The sequence below is a fragment of the Pelobates fuscus genome, chromosome 10 (assembly GCF_036172605.1).
Source record: "Pelobates fuscus isolate aPelFus1 chromosome 10, aPelFus1.pri, whole genome shotgun sequence".
Classification (NCBI taxonomy): Eukaryota; Metazoa; Chordata; class Amphibia; order Anura; family Pelobatidae; genus Pelobates; species Pelobates fuscus.
The window spans coordinates 128,583,708-128,601,551 of record NC_086326.1 but is presented as its reverse complement, the minus strand read 5'-3'; the positions used below and the strand labels follow the sequence as shown (position 1 = coordinate 128,601,551).

General features: G+C 40.6%; 1 protein-coding gene across 1 annotated transcript in view; it reads left to right on the top strand.

Moving 5' to 3' along the window:
• PARG (poly(ADP-ribose) glycohydrolase) overlaps positions 1-14,699 on the top strand; it is a 119,005-nt gene extending 104,306 nt beyond the window's left edge. Inside the window, exons 17-18 of the mRNA XM_063435255.1 lie at positions 12,610-12,738; positions 14,000-14,699. Of these exons, the coding sequence (XP_063291325.1) occupies positions 12,610-12,738; positions 14,000-14,112 (242 nt within the window). The 3' untranslated portion in view covers positions 14,113-14,699. The remainder of the gene's footprint in view (positions 1-12,609; positions 12,739-13,999) is intronic.
• Positions 14,700-17,844: the final 3,145 nt, after the last annotated feature.

Sequence of the window (17,844 nt, the reverse complement as noted above, 5' to 3'; positions counted from 1 at the left end):
AAGAAAGATTAATATATATCATTCAGAAGCAACGGAGTACTTGGTTCTTTGGCTCTTTTACTTTCAATGTAAATGTTTGTCATGGCAGACTGAATGAGAATAGAATAATTTATGCCACTAGGTGGCAGGTTTGTTATAAATCTAATTGAATGCCTGTTTGTCTATGGACGATCAAATTGATTTTATGGGCAAATCCAAACAAATAGATTCATTTGTCCATAGATTAACAGGCATTTGATTTGTGCGCAAGCCTAATAACAAACCAATTTTTTTTTTTTTTTTTTTTTATTGGAAAATAATTATTAGACATGAGCACTGTGGAAAATGCCTGTTCATCCAAATGTATTTATACGAACAGAAATTTTCCATGGTTACCTGTGTCTTAAAAAATATAAATAAAATTTTGTTGGACAAAATAATTTTATCTGAACAGCCAATTGGTTCATCTGAAATTAGGACTTTTTTTTCCAGTTCGGTAATTCCTTTCAGACGAATGAAATACCCTGAATGCTGGCAGATATTTTAGGTTTGTCCTACATAACAGATTAGAGAAAATATTTAGATATCTGTATCTCTAATTTGGGAGCCTTATGGTTACCGCATTTGGGAGGGACCTGTGAGGAATATCGTTTCCTAATTTGGTATTAATAATCCTAATGGCAATCGTACACAAGGTTAATGTATAATAAACAATGTGTGTTAACCTTCACAAGGTTAATATTTATAAATTATTATTAAAATTATTAAAATCTAAATGAAGACATTTTTATTTCAGCCTTTCCACTGTTTAGGAGATAGCTCCCTAATATGGCACCCTTATGTGGGATATCAAATTAGAATGCACTATCTGTTATATCTATATCTACTAACAGGCTGCTCATTTAGGTATCCTACATAAGGGTTTTCCTAATTGACTTGTGATCTACAGTGAAGAAACCCCTCCAAAAAAAAGTACATGCTTATGGTGCCCTGACGCACCCTAGATGTAAATAGTGGAGTTAGTGTTCATAGTTAAACAGCTTGCTAACGGTAACGGCTTACGTGGTTCTGCTTGGCAATCCGTCACGATCTGTTCCACTCTTTATGTATCTGATTGAAGCCTGGTGCCTGGCTTAGCTTATTAGGTGAGAGATCATGTGATGCTCTCAGCCAATGTGCTAGCTCTGCACAGCAGGGCTTGGCTATGACGAGCAAATTGAAGCAGGAGTTCTTCTTAGCCTATCAGCAGGGCCTCTCAAAAGTACCCGTCACTTTTTCTAGTGTACTACTAATACTGCACACATAGAGAAAGTGACTGCCAGTGCACTTCTATACCTCGTGAAACTGTTGGCAAGTGGTTTAATAACTATTTCTATTGTTTGAATGCAATGACAACTAATAATTACAGCATAATTCGCCAGCAATCCAGAAAAAAATGGATTTTACAAGCTTGTCAATGCCAGCATTAAGGCTGTAAGAGCATTATGGGAGACGTCGCCCACAACATCTGGGGTACTAAAGGTTGTCTAACCCTGATCTAGAAAATGAGAGGTGTGTGTGATATGATGGGGGTGGTTTTAGAATGGGTCGTTGTGTGTTGTGGTCATACTGGTTGGTTGTAATAGTAGCTGCGGTATGGAAGGGATTCGTAACTTACTTACTTTTTTTTTTGAGAGAGAGAGAAATAATGTGTGTGTGTGTGTGTTGCTGTTTTTGTGTATGTTAGTCCTTCAGTCCATGTCATATGGAGCAGACATCCAGAGTGCAAAAGCGGTGCCTTAGTGATTAACCCCCCCAATGTAGGATGTAGCAGCTAACTTCACTGTCAGAAGGTGGCATGCATTTCCACCCTGCTGATGCAGCTAGAAGGGAAAAAAATGTCTACTTGTTGACCTATTTGACATTTTCTGTAGCTCTTACATCCAGTACACATGCCATCGTAGCAGATTTTTGACACATAGCTAGAATACCAAGAGAGCCCATAACATCGATTTAGTATAAAGAGAAGGGTACCCCACCTTGGCAGATTGCTCCATCAAAAGACATGACATTTGTGAGCGCTGAGGATCTAGTATATTTTCTGTTAGTAAAAACGCATTCACTTTGGGCAGTGGTTGGCAGACAGAGCTCCTGGTCGAGCAGAGAGAGCAGGCCACACACACTTATTGTCATCCCATTAGCTATGAAGGTCAACAGTAGGGGAAAGGAGATTCAGAGAGGTAAACCATTTCATAGGCACTACTCTGCTTTCTGGAGCTCTGACGGTGCTTAGAGCATTCCTTTAACAGAACACTCTAGTGTTCGGAATCCAGATGTGCTAGGTATCCATGTCACTATTTCAGTGGCCGGCCATCGGGTCCAGTTTTTTTTTTTGTGTGTTTTTTTTTTAAAAGTGATTTACTTACCTTTCAGCCCTTTCTGAGCCAGTCTACTGTGTGAGGCACCACCTCTCTGCCTACAGAGCTGCAATGTTTTCAGCTGCAGGATTGGGGATTGGGCACATGGCACGTAGACCACTACATTGAGATGACGTGATCTGGGTGCTTATAGTGTTTCCTTAAAGGAACACTATAGTCACCTTAATTACTTTAGCTAAATAAAGCAGTTTTAGTGTATAGATCATTCCCCTGCAATTTCACTGCTCAATTCACTGTCATTTAGGAGTTAAATCACTTTGTTTCTGTTTATGCAGCCCTAGCCACACCTACCCTGGCTATGATTGACAGAGCCTGCATGAAAAAAAAACTGGTTTCACTTTCAAACAGATGTAATTTACCTTAAATAATTGTATCTCAATCTCTAAATTGCACTTTAATCACATACAGGAGGCTCTTGCAGGGTCTAGCAAGCTATTAACATAGCAGGGGATAAGAAAATCTTAATTAAACAGAATTTGCAATAAAGAAAGCCTAAATAGGGCTCTCTTTACAGGAAGTGTTTATGGAAGGCTGTGCAAGTCACATGCAGGGAGGTGTGACTAGGGTTCATAAACAAAGGGATTTAACTCTTAAATGGCAGAGGATTGAGCAGTGAGGCTGCATGGGGCATGTTCTATACACCAAAACTGCTTCATTAAGCTAAAGTTGTTCAGGGGACTATAGTGTCCCTTTAAGCAAACTCATCAACCTTCATGTAAGCTGCAATCCTGCTGAGCTCCATGGCGGGTGATCCATTGACTGAGCTCAGATCATACAAGATAGGAGACTTTAGGGCCATTGATCTTGATTTTAGTTAGTTGTTTAATTATTACAGAGTAGACCTATACAATGAAGAAGATTAATTACCATTATACATTAATGCCTATGCAGATGACGTTAATTATGATTTGGCAGATAAATGAAAGCAATGAAGTAGTGCAAACTAAATAGCTTGGTTCGTATTACAGTTCAAATATTTTACTACATGTGACTTTTGTGGGTGAAGAAATGTAATTAATGTTATTACGGACACCGGGTTGTTTGTAAAAGCTGTCATGTCGCCTTGCAATACTTTACTTGTATTCCTCCCTGGGGAGCAATATGTTTGTCAAAGTGGGTGCCCAATAGATGCTTAACATGCTTATTAGGTTTGAAGGATGTCACTTATTTTGGGCCAGGTATAATATTTCACCACCCGAGGGATGAACTATGTATTTATTACTGGCAAGCAGCATGTTGGGGATTCAGTGTATTTAAACTTGTTTATCTGGGAACTTTCTAAATGAGTTGTCTTTAAAGAGGAACTGTCACTTCCCAGTATTGTTAATACTATGATTACTAATTTTCATATCAAATAAATATGTATTTATGAATTGTTAACAATTAAACCTAGAAACTCACACCTCTTTATCCTGGAAATGGCCAGCTCTGTCGTACCTTTCTGTCAATCATTGTTAAAAGCTCTGTCCTTGCCCCTGCCAGTCAGCATAAACAAAGTTCACCAATGTTTCTATTTCTCCTCCTCCTCTCTTTTTGCCCTGGCTGAGGTGGATTATTATGTAATATGCTAAATATTTAAAAGGACACTATAGTCGTCAGAACAACTACAGCTTATTGTATTTGTTCTGGTGAGTATTGTCAGCCACTGCTGGCTTTTTAATGTAAACATTGTGTTTTCAAAGAAAATGCAGTGTTTACATTACAGCCTATGGACACTTCCACTGGACACGCCTCAGATGGCTGCTAGAGGTGCTTCCTGGGGCAGTGCTGCACAGTGTGATTGACATTCAGCCACACTACGCACACACTGAATGGAGACACTGAACTTTTCTCATAGAGATTAGTTGATTCAATGCATCTCTATGAGGAGATGCTGATTGGCCAGGGCTGTGTTTAGCTTGTGCTGGCTCTGCCCCTGATCTGCCTCCTTGACAGTCTCAGCCAATCCATTGTTTTTCTAATGGAAAGCGTTGTGATTGGCTGAGATCATCACTTTTGATGATGTCCGCTATAGAGGCAGATCAGGGACAGAGCCAACAGACTGGGGCTAGATAGTGTTTTTAACACTAGAGTCAGGAAAACAGCAGCGGGACACTATATTAGGTATACAGTTATGTATTCCTAACACTGTAGTGTTCCTTTAAATCACTTTTGTTTCTGTTTATGCAGCCCTAGCCACACCTCCCCTAGCTGTGATTGTTGTTTTGTGCTTCTAGTATATCTTTAATATAAATCTAAAAGAAAACTGAGGATCTCTTGAAAAAACAGAAATTTTTTATAGGTAACTTTAAATATTTTATTTAGTGGTGTAAATGATGGAGAAGGGACCATTCCTCTTTAAAATAGAATCGCCATGAGTCCCTTAAAGAGCGTCATTACCTTCTGGATATTTGCATATTTGCGTATTTTACAAAGACCCCAGATGGTGACTGCTCTACTTGCATTTTGGCATTTGCAAGAGTACAACAATAATGTCTGTGGAGGATCCTGTGGAAATCTCCATAGAAAGAGCATTTTCTTTCCCACTAGTGACGACTTTGGGATTGACCGCGCTTAACTAAAGGTAGCTCACTAAACTTGATAAGACAAAGTAGTCCATAATTTGTCGTATATCTTTTTATATCATATATCTTTTTTTTTTTTTTGATGCCAAGGTCAGGTTAAGCACGATGTACTAATTTTTTTTTTTTTTTTTAAATTCTTTATTTTGGTTGTGCAGGTGGTTACAGATAATTAACAGACGCCACAGTAGCGTATTGCAAGGTTACAGTTGTGATGCAGTGGCAGAGAAATTGCACATTTTTTATTATATGATGAGCATCATGCTTAGCTAAACGGTTACGTTGTCAACAAGTTGTTGGTTCGTGTGAGGCAAAGCAAGATGTAGAACGAAACGTGATCAACTGTGTCTGTGCAGTCATATCAGTCGTAACAGACGCATTCATGTATAACATAGTAAAACATTTACATGGCATACGTTAACTTAGTACGTTTTTGTAACTTAGTGAACAGGGAAGACAATCTTAAGCGGTGTACTGTTCAACACATGTGTGAGCAAAGGTGTGTAAGTAGCTAGGTTGCATGTTGGTTTACGCTTTTATGTGCTGTATACAGTATTGTATTTCGGCAGTAGTTGTGGGTGTCGGTGCTTATGTATCGCTCGGGGCCTATGCACTAAGCAGTAGCATAAAAACATTGTGCAAAACTAAAACATCTAAAGTATAACATTGGCAGAAGTCTGGGCTGATCTTGTGTGAGTAAGTAAATATTAAGCCGGATCAGACGTTTGCTGAGGTACAGTGTAGGGCACATACCTAGCTGATCTTATGGTGCTCTAGCCATATGTGTGGGTACAGGAGCATATATTACGCTTAGGGCCTATCCGCTATGCAGCTGCTTATAATCATGGCGCAAAGCCAAATTTGCTATAAGTTGTTTAATCTTAGCTAGTGTACTCATATTGAATATCTTTTTGGATAAGGAGGACCTGGTTCTCCTAAATACGGACAAAGGAAAGTTGTGTAACCGCAACATATAAACAATAAGAAATAACAAGTGGGTATAGGTAAGATAACGTTCATTGCTGCATAGTTACATGCCAAGTCCCTTGGATATAGTGGGTGGCCTTGGGGTCATCGCAGTGGGGATAGCTTAGCCAGTGCCCGCCTGCTGGTGCACAGAGTTCCGTGGCCATGTAATATACAGCAGGCTGACCCATCCTGCGGTGGATCGGCAGGTAGGAGATTTCTCTGGGGTTCTCCTTAGCACCTTCGGTAAGTCCTGTAGATTTGCCCCGTTGGTAAGAGTGTGAGGCTGTGCTGCATCCGAGTGCCCCATGGTGTCTCCGCCGTCAGGCCCGCCTTCTTGTGGAGTTGTGGAGGTCGGAGCCAGGGGTGGTAGTGTGTGGTTTTGGCTGGGCCCATTTCCCGGTCTGCAGGCCAAAGCAGGTCCCTTGTGGCTTCTTTGTGCCTGTGAGTGGCATTGTGATACGTGACCCTGCCGCCCGGGTGCTTGTGGGCGGCTGTGGATCCGCTGCGAGTGCTCCAGGGCTGCTGCCTTATTCGGCTTTCTCAAACGGTCGCTGTGAGCTGTGCCTCTCCAGGGCTTTTGTTGTATTATTGCTAGTAGGCGATGTGGCCTATGATGGATGCCGGCAGGCGTCCCCTTGTTTTCGGTGGGTATCCCCAGGCTGTATTTGCCTCCAGTATGCCTCCGTGTTATGGCTTTCGGGGCGGCCCCTCTCTGTTGCCTGCCCATCTTGGGAGTTGAGTCCAGGGGGACCTCCATGCCCCTCTCCTCGATCTCTCGTGTCCGGCCCTGTATTGTGCTTTTGGGCTGTGTCACCGGTGCCGGGGGCCTCAAAAGTGCTTCCAGTTTTTCCCAGAATGAGCCGAAGATATGATTTAGTCGGAGCTCCGTTTCTGTATAGGCGTCGCATGTGGCTGTGGTGCATGAGGCATCCGCCATTTTGTTGGCCTTAGAGGCTTTCCCCGGACCTCGCGTCTGTTCCTCTTGAGGATAGCCTGACCAAGTGTTCAAGTGGGGACGGCCCGGGATAACCCCCACCGGGCCATAGGGGGGGGAACGAGGGCTCCCGGTCGAATGTCCTGTTGTTTTTGGCGGCAGGAGAGCGGCCGTCTCTCCCGCGTGAGCCATGTTAGGAGGCCGTTCCAGGGTGTCAGGTGTGTGTCTCACAGTGTCGCTTGACAGGTATCTGTGTGTGCTCCCCGATGTACCCTTTCTCCGGGTGACCTTTGTATTTTGCTTTTTGCCGTTTTTTCCCGATTAATGTCGCTTATTTTGGTCCCTTCAGCCGGAGCTGTTGAGGCAAGCGTCCTCGTTGCTCCGCGGTCAGGCCCCGCCCCCCACGATGTACTAATTTAACCTATACTTTGTGCTAGGGAAATCGCCATTTCACCATTTATATTTACGTTGGTCTCTCTTCGTTACGTTGATCCCTATAACAGATGCTTGCAATGGGTTTAAATTAACCCCACTGTGCCCACCACATAGCTGCTGTAGCGGAGAGCTGATATTCCACAGCTAATCTCCACTGAAGATCCCAGTGAGGCTCAGGAACAAGTATTATAAATCCATAAAGTAGTAATTCCAGCAGGCAAAATAATCCAACAATATCCCAACAGCAATCCCAATGACTGGACGACCCACAGCATCAGGAGCAGAACTGACGTTTATTCCCACAGCTTCCTTTTAAGACATTCTCCCAGGCAAGGGAGGGATTTGCAATCATTTAGACATTAACCAATACAGCAATAGTTAACTCCCACACATCTCCTCCCCTCAGAGTGACTCATAATCCCCTTAACTGTATGGTACATTTACCCCAAACCTGGATGTACCCTAGAATAAGCAGCCTAATATTTAGGGTACCGCCTGGTAGCCCTGATCTGGGTGACTAACATATCCAAAATTCACCCAGATCGGACCAGGGGTTTGGTAGTTAGATGGAGGGTGAAGTTTGACCGACCGCACACGAGGTGGCATCCGAAAAAGGTTCCATGCGTTTTGGCCCTGCGGTCGGTCTCCGTTCGGTAGTTAGTTTGCATGAAAATCCTTGCCAGCCATACATATTAATGCCTTCACCTTGATTCCCTTGTTCGGTACTTTGTTTTAACCGAACGGGGGGCTGTCTAGTCCCTCCGTTCGGGAGTTATGGCACTCTGGAGGTCTCAGCGGTGTTCGGTTGTTTGAGTGTCCGATTTGAGTTCCAGACACTCGACGACCAAACACCGCTGAGATTTCTGTGCCTAAGATGGCCGCCGCGCGTGGTTCGTATACCGAACAGCGGCCACCCAGGCACTTAACCCACATCAATTAACCTGCGGTTTTGAGAAGTGTGAACGCCTAACGACGAGGCACACACTTCTCACTGGGGGGGGGGGTTCGGTAGTTTCATTCGTATGAAAACTACCGAACCCTCATACGACAATACATAGGAATACAATTAAACGAATGCCGTTTTACATGAATTAAACAGGACAGGCTAAATACAATCCGCTACAGCTGCAATCCAGAGACTATAACATTTAGTACATTAGGCCTGTGTTTATGTGCTGTGAGGGAGACTGGGTAACTTTAAGATTTGGGAGCAGTTCGCTATAGATATGTGATAATTAAATGGTGATTGAGAACAGACTGTAGAATCTGCTCTGTAAATGGAAGGACGAATAAGGAGGTATGTCTGTTATGTCATGATAACCTTGCACATACAGGTGAGTCATTTGACATAACAGAGTATCTGAATTCCTAACCTGTAAAAAGGCCTGCCTGCCTTTGTGGCTGTTAATTCAAGAATTACCTTTTACCATGGGGTTATTTGTAATGGATTTCTGACAACACGGCACTGCTCGCATTTAATGGAGTTTTCTGAATTTCTATGTCTTGTTGTCAGAAACGTGTGTGACAAAAAAAAAAAAAATGATCACGGTTTGCTGACTGTAAATCTACGTGTCTCATACTGGCACATGAGCGGAATTTAGGATGCTCGTGTTTTCTTGTAAAGCCATATCTGAGCAAAGTTGTAAATCACATTGTTCTTGGGATGCATCCCGGTGATTGATTTGTCCTTCAGGGTAAAAGTTGTTCTACAAGCTATCCGCTGGCAGTTGTAGCCAGATTAAAATGGGAAACCCAGACATCAATGAAAATGTAACCGGAGCTGGAAAAATATGAAGAAGTGTGATTAGAAATAAAAAAATAAAATAGCTTCCTCCTGGAAATCTCCACAAGAATAATTTCAATAGAATTCCAGTTACGTATAATAGGAATCCTGTTCCCACTTTTTATTTGAACCAAAGATAGATTGATATATATATATATATTCGGTTATATTCGTTATGTGTTGAATACATTATAAAAGTAAAAGTGCTTGCAGTTGAATCAGACTTTTGCATGATTCATATGCAATTTAATATTTTATTTTCAAAGGCTTAATTCTTTACCTTGTAAAATGAGTCTGCTTTTGATATTTTTATATATGTATAAATAGTTTGGAAACCAAAATGATTATACTTGGATACGAACCAATTCTGTTCTAAAATGCATAGTAATAATTCTAAGTTCCATTATGAATAAAAATTTTAAGGAAATGGCTGAATTTGCTGATCAACGTGTGAACCTTCAGTACAGCTCCATGCCCTTTTTCAACGACCTCGCTTCGTATTGCTTTACATCTGACAGTGGCACGTCACAGATACTCATTGTTGACTCTCACGCAATCATTAGAGTCAATTGAGGTCTATGGAAGTCTCCCAAACAGGCTTGCGGTGTACTGGGCATGCCTGTGATTTCACTTGCATACCCAGGGATGGGCAGAGGACAGTTTTTTCCGGGCTTTGCCATCTTCAGACATTATAATGGTGGCACCGTAAAAGAGTCCTTGTTGGACGTGCACATTGAATAAGTTGCATTGATCATGGGGCCAAAGAAATTTGGAGGGCTAAAGGAAAAATCCCTTGACTTGAGGACAAAAGTATTAATAAGTGGCAGTGCCATTTTAAGTAAATTGTGAATTGGTTCTTGGAATGTATTTTATAGGATCACTATAGTGTCAGGAAAACAAACTTGTTTTCCTGACACTATATCATCCTTAGGACCACCACACCTTCAGGGTCCCCCTCCCTTGCCGCTCTTAAAACCCCTTCAGTTACTTACTTTAATCCAGCGCCGGGCTCCCTCAATGCTTTCCTATGGACGTTCTGCACGTTGGATGCGATTTTCGCATCCAGTGTCGCAGAAGCGCCTCTAGCGGCTGTCAGGAAGACAGCCACTAGAGGCTGGATTAACCCTCAATGTAAACATAGCAGTTTCTCTGAAACTGATATGTTTACACCTGAAGGGTTAAAACCTGGAAGACCTGGCACCCAGACCACTTCATTGAGCTGAAGTGGTCTGGGTGACTAGTGTCCCTTTAATAATTGCTTGCAATCCATATTATCAATGCCACTAAAATACTTCTTCAGAGCATCCGTTAGCAGATGGTTTGGTGAGTTAAGGACATGGTTCTCTTCTTTCTTTTTCATAGACTGCCGAAAAACACAGACATTTTATTTGGCTTGAGTTGTATAAGTTTTCCAGATTGGCTTCCTGCTTGATTGATCTCATGCCATTGTCATATATTTGGCCATGCAAAGATAGATATATATATATATACACTGCCTGGCCAAAAAATATTTGCTACCAAAAAAAAAGGTCCCGCACTCGAATATTTCATTGGACCACTATGACTACGGCACGCATTCACTGTAGCATTGTTTCGATAAGCTTCTGCAATGTCACAAGATTTATTTCCGTACAGTGTTGCATTAATTTTTCACAAAGCCTTCTCCAGCACATCCCAAAAATTCTCAATGGGGTTCTCAAGGTCTGGACTCTGTGGTGGCCAATCCATGTGTGAAAATAATGTCTCATGCTCCCTGAACCACTCTTTCACAATCTGAGCCCAATGAATCCTGGCATTGTCATCTTGGAATATGCCCGTGCCATCAGGGAAGGAAAAATCCATTGATGGAATAACCTGCTCATTCAGTATATTCAGGTAGTCAGCTGACCTCATTCTTTTGGCACATAATGTTGCTGAACCTAGACCTGACCAACTGCAGCAACCCCAGATCATAGCACTGCCCCCAAAGGCTTGTTCAGTAGGCACTAGGCATGATGGGTGCATCACTTCATCTGCCTCTCTTCTTACCCTGATGCACCTATGACTCTGGAACAGGGTAAATCTGGACTCATCAGACCACATGACCTTCTTTCATAGCTCCAGAGTCCAATCTTTATGCTCCCTAGCAAATTGAAGCCTTTTTTTCTGATTAGCCTCACTGGTTAGTGGTTTTCTTATGGCTACACAGCTGTTCAGTCTCAATCCCTCGAGTTCCCTTCGCATTGTGCATGTGGAAATGCTCTCTTACTTTCACTATTAAACATAGCCCTGAGTTCTACTGTTGTTTTTGTACGATTTGACCACATTTGATTACACCAAACGTTTAAGTGATCGCCGAACACGATCAATCAGGATTTTTTCTGACCACATTTCTTCCTCGAAGACTATGGTTCCCCACTATCCTTCCAGTTTTGAATAATGTGTTGGACAGTTCTTAACCCAATTTTAGTAGTTTCTGCAATCTCCTTAGGGTTTTCTCTGCTTAATAGATGCCAATGATTTGACCCTTCTCAAACAGACTAACATCTTTTCCATGACCACGGGATGTGTCTTTCAACATGGTTGTTTAAGAAATGGAGTTCTGCGCCTCCAGTTTGGTTGTGCACACCCAGGTGCTACTGACCTTTGAGGACACCGGATAAACAGACGTTTCGGGCACAAGCCCTTTTTCAATGCAATTGTCTTTGGGGGGGAAAAAGGGCTTGTGTCCGAAACGTCTGTTTATCCTGTGTCCTCAAATGGCAGTAGCACCTGGGTGTGCACAACCAAACTGGATTTGCAGAACTTCATTTATTTCTACATTTGCTGATCTACTGTTAGAACTACAATAGGAGACTCTGGAGCTCCGTTTGTATTACTTTTTTTTTTTTTTTTGTACCAAAACTGTGTAGGCAGATAGTGCCTCTACCTCATTCTATGCATAGTGGTTGTTTTAGAAATGCGAAGCTATTCATTAAATAAGTATGGTTAAATAACTTGTTGCCAGCTGAAAAATAATCGCCCATGCAGTAACTATCCAATAGGAGGCTCTTACCTATTTGCTTAGTTAAATCCAGGTTTTGGTTTTTTTTGCCAGACAGTGTGTATATGTATGTGTGTGTGTATGTATGTGTATATATGTATACACACATATAAATAAAACAGGGGGGAAAGGCTGCACTCACCTGAACATGCATAACGGGGTGCTCCTGGGGCCAAATTAATGTGTAATGATCCCAGTTCCTTAATAAAGTCTGCGTAGGACTAGTTTTCGTGCTCAGAATTCTCTTTGTGTAGTAGCTATTGCACTTGTCTCCATTCACTGTTAAATGTATTTTGATGATCTTAAGAATAAATGACTGGCAGAAAGTCGGGCTGTTAAGAATTAGTTTATATATTATAACTGTAGAATTATGTTAATCTAGTTCACAATTACTAGAGTCTGTAATAAGAGTAGAACAATTTGGTAATTAAACACTTTGTACCTTGGATGGCTTTAATGGCTCATGTCTATAAATCTGATTTATAACTTTTTTCTTGTTCCAAACACAGCCTTAATACAGCTCCTGGCAGCCGCTGAAGCAGGACGAGACTTGGTGTACTTCACTTTTGCAGACCAGGTGCTTATGAGGGACATTTACAAAATGTATAACTTCCTTACAACAGAAAACAAAACAGTTGGTGAGTATCACTTGAGTGTAGATTAAGTATCATACATAATGTGTCTTAAGTCATGCAGAAATCTAGTTGATGTTAGAATTGACGTTCACTCACAACACTAGAACACTAGGTCCAGGCTAACTGATTATTCCCACCCGAAGTGTAGTTACATGTCCATCAGCAAATTGGTTAATCTCTGCATGTGCAGCATTTCATAGCAAAACATTGAGTATACATACTGAAGGGGTCATGATGCTTGGAATAACCCGTTAAATGTATTAATGTGCATGTTAATGTAAGGACACCGTCTATCGCTTATTTACTGTACATTTTTCAAGTTGTCCCATACTGCTGGGTTTCAATGCCATGTGAGCTCTAACTCTCTGGATCTCCGCATTATCCAATTCTAACTTCTAACTCCTCTTTTTAGAGACCCTTGTGGTTCATTCCACTAACCCGAACACATTTATACACATAATACCTGCTGTCAATTCAAAATAGTAACCCTTTCCTATAACGCTCTAAACCACTCTAGCCCCTATTCTATTTATTCACTAATTTGTAGATATACCCCTTCTCGGTCTCTCCCCTCTGCCAGTGACCTTCTCCTGTCCGCTGCTCGCACCATAATGCTAACTCGTATTTGCAAGACGTCTTTCATGCAGCTCCTCTCCTTTGGAACAGCCTACCTATCCGTCTCGACTCTACCCTAGTCTTCAATAATTTAAGAAGTCCTTCAAAACCCAGCTCTTAAAAAAAAAAAAAAAAACTATGTCCTCCCAGACTAACTTCTATTTCACATACCTGTCTCTTTCTCTCTCCTGAATGGCCACAGTCCACTCTCACCTCCAGTTCTGCTACTTTCCCATCTTGTCATTTGGTTGCTATCCCTCTCGATGCCTATTGTGTTTTTACTCCATCTCCTCTAGACTGTAAGCTTGTTGGAGAAGGGTCCTCATCAACCTACTGTTCCTGTAACATTTTGTCTCATTTATTGTTAAATATCCCCCTTTTATAATATTTATATTTAATAATGTTGTGCTATGTAAATGCCCAAAATAATAATAATAATCTAGCAAACACAATCTATTTTCTAATATTAACCATTGTTTTTGTCTTTCATTCCAAATCTAAATTGTAAACATTTGGGTAAACCTCTCACAATTGATTTTGTTTCCAGTCTGTCTTTAGTTTGCTGCATTTGCCAGACTTAAGTAAATATATGATCATAATATTTTTATGAATCCCAATAATGCGTTTTTCCCTTTTTTTTTTTTTTTAGGCGATATATTCCATCTACTAATGCGTTATTCCTCTGAAGTATGCAAGAACTGTTCTACTCAAAAACCAGATATAAAACTTTACGACTTTATATATAAAGCCTTAAAAGCTTAAAGCATTTTGGGAAGATTCTTCTACTGACATGAAAGCAAAAGACAATTATATTTGCTTCTCTCCACCGCAAAGATCTGTTTAAATTTTGATGTATAACAATTGGGTAACTAGAAGCTGTTTATAAGCAGTGATTTTAGTCCCAGAATCAAAGGTAACATTTTATAATTTTTAGGACTGTTTGTATTATTATTATTATTATTATTTTTTTTTTTATTTTATTTTTTTTTTTTATTCTGTCCTCTTGACAAAAGTATTTTTTCATATTTTTTCCTGGTTTATTGCAGAGTTAATAATTATTTTATTAGATTTACAGGGACAAATCATATGTGCCACACCTACTTCTGTATATCCATATTGTTATGTTTGGAGTTACTACTGTTTTATAAAACAAAATATAACCAGCGGTTCAATACTCTTGGCTGCATTTATTGCAGAGGAGATGGCGGTGCTTTTCTTCTGCGATAAAACATCTGGCCGGATTTGCACATGTATGGTGTTAAAGGAAAATAAAAAATGCACCATTTAACTGTTCTGCATCATCATCATCATAATAATAATAAAAGAAACTGCTTCTGTAATGTATACAATGTTTTTTTTTTTTTTTATTCTCCATCTACATTGGTGGTTATAGAAATCTGTTACTATAAACGCTACGGTTGTTAAACCAGGCTCAAGGGGGATTATGTGTGTGTCACTGAAAATTCAATGCAATCCAAAACTATCAACACAAAGACTAAGCAGGGACTACTTTGTCTTAGGGGCATGCCTGCCGTTGACAGAAGGTAGAGCATAGTTGTCATCTCTCGTCAAACCCCAGCAGCCATTGCAAATGATGATCTTATTTCTATTTGTTCTGTCCAATGTAAATGTCCCCTCCCCGAACATTTAAAACATTGTTGTTTGTACAACAGGCAAATAAACATTACTATTATTTATTCAGTTAGAATTTGTATTTATTCCAAGCTATAATACCCATCGTCCATAGATTAGAAAATCCTGTGTACATGTCAGTAGAAGTGAATCAGAGGATCTTCTGTTCAAGTCATCCTGATGGGCCAGTTATTCAGTTAAAATGTATCTGGAAGTGGGGCGGGGCTGGGCCGTCGAGCTGAGCAGCAGCCATCTTCTTCAGCTCTGGTCTCGAGTCCCACCAAACAGCTAATTTTGGGGTCACTACGCTTGCTTAAGCTCTTGACACCACTCACTCCTTGTTGGGGACCCTACTAACTCTCAGTTGATGCTGGTTTGCAGTCGGTGGCACTTTTGGCCTGAACAAACTAGCATATCTACTCCTTACGCCATGAGGCTCTCCAGTACAGACAAGCATTTGGCAAATACCAGTGCCAGAAGGCAATGGCTTTTGGTTTGTGGTCCTGGTCGCACTATGAGAGACCACTGAAGATGGTGGCTCCCACTCACTGGATATTCACTACCTGGGAATGCCTGGTGGCTGCAACGAAAAAAACAAAATGGCATACCAAAAAATAAAGGGGGAAAGTTATCATCATGGGTGACTTTAATCTTCCTGATGTGAATTGGAAAACCAAAATAGCTGCTTGTGCCAGGAGCACACATATTCTAAACTCCCTACTGGGATTGTCTCTAAAACAAGTCGTTGAGGAGCCAACTCGTAAGGAGGCCATACTAGATTTAGTGTTTACACATGGAGATTTGGTGTCAGATATTACTGTAGGTGAACATTTAGGATCCAGTGATCATCAGTCAGTGTGGTTTAATATAAGAACAGTCATGGACGTCCGCAGGAGTTTTTCCAGGGGGGGAGAGGGGGGATTTAATTGTAATGACATCCATGCTTGGTCCTTTTTTGACAGTGTCATGAAAGGGAAGGGGCATAGTCTTTATCACATAAAGCCAGGGTGAATAGCGTTTTCACAACCATGGTGTCAGAAATACATGTTTGTATTCCTGACACTATAGTGTTCTTTTAAGCAAATTAAAGGAACATTCTGGTCACCATAACAACTTCATCTAAATGAAAATGCTATGATGCCAGGAAGCCCCTGGATGCTCTCTTTACTTTAGGGGTTAAACCGCTCTCAAATAGTTTAACCGCAAAGGCTTCCTCCAGCTCCAGGTCGCTTAGTGGTATTCGGCTTCTGAAACGGAGTGTCAGGAAGTGCAGATTAACGTCAGGCATGGGTGCTGCAGATTGGCTAGAGTGGTCAATTGACGCTGTAAGCCAATCGCTAGTTCTCGGTTCATAAAAATGTTTTGCTTTTTTATGAATGGGGAGCTATGGATTGGCTTAGAGTTCCAGCTGATCGCTCTAGCCAATCAGTGACACCCTTACCCAGCGGCACTCTGTGCTTCCTGACACTCAGTAAATAAAAGTGAACACATTAACACTGAGATTTTTTTTTTTTACCTGGGGAGATGAGGTTCAAAGTTTCCCTGCCAGGCCCAGGTACCAAAGCCTTATGATGTGGTGTCCAGAATAAAGTGGAGGGTTCCCTTCACTTGTCCTTCCTGCTCCAATCTCCTTTTCTTCTCCTTCATTTGACACAGTCTTCTTTTTCTTCTGACACTGTCTTCTCTCCTCCTTGGCTCCTTCTGCTCCTTTACCTTTCTGCTTATCGTGCTCCCCCTTCTGCTCCTTTCTCTTTCTGATCTTTGCAGACCTTTTAATTATTATTATTTTTTTTTATTTCTATTTCAGTATATATACATACTTCAACATTTACATAGACAAAAACCAGTAAAAAAAAAAAACACAAAGGACAAAACAAAACATAAAATCACATCACTAACCAACATTATTTGGTGATGTATAAACCTAATAAACCTAATCTCTATTATATCCATAAACCATACTTGCAAAAAAAAAAAAAATGCTATCATATTTTACATTTTTTACGCTTATCTAGTACTCTCCTACTCTAATGTATACTTTTATAAATTGCATAAACCAATATATAAAGCTTATTTGAAAGCATAAGACCCTTTTATATCGCCTCTAACTAATAAATTATTTTATTTAAATTAAATTAATTTAATTTCTCTACCAACTTCTTAACCATAACCTAACTCCTATATATACATATTCCTAACATTAAACCATTTTTGCCAAAAAATATTAAATTTTCCTTCCCCTCCTGCCAAACGACTTGCCATTCTCTCATAGCAACTTGAAGAGTCTAAGCGTACCATAACCTCTTTGAACAAAGGTGGCTGAATTTGTTTTTACACCTATAAGCTATAGCTATTTTAGTTGCTAATAAACAGTGTATCATTATTGTTAATATTTCCTCCTGAGGTGTTGTCTGGAACATGTTAAACAGATAGCTTTCTGGTTGCCACTTAGCATCTACCTTTAATCCCATTTTAAAAAAGGATTCCACTTCCTGCCAAAGTGGTATTATCAACGGGCACTCCCAAAAAATATGCAACAAGTTGCCTATACTCCTGTGGCATCTCCAACAAGCTGTAGATGTTCCCGGATATAGTTGAGCTAATCTGGAGGGTACCATATACCATCTCATATTTAATTTGCTGAATGCCTCCCAATGTGATAAGCTTCTAGAAGCATGTTTCGTAATTTTTAAGGCCTTATACCAACTTTCCTGCGGTATTTGATTATCTAAATCTCTTTCCCATTTTTGCATATAACCTATAGTATCCACATCTGTAGATACTAAAAGGTTATAGCAAAATGAGAGAGCTTTTTTGTTTGGAATTTTCCCTGCGCATTTACATAAAAAGGGGAGCTATTTA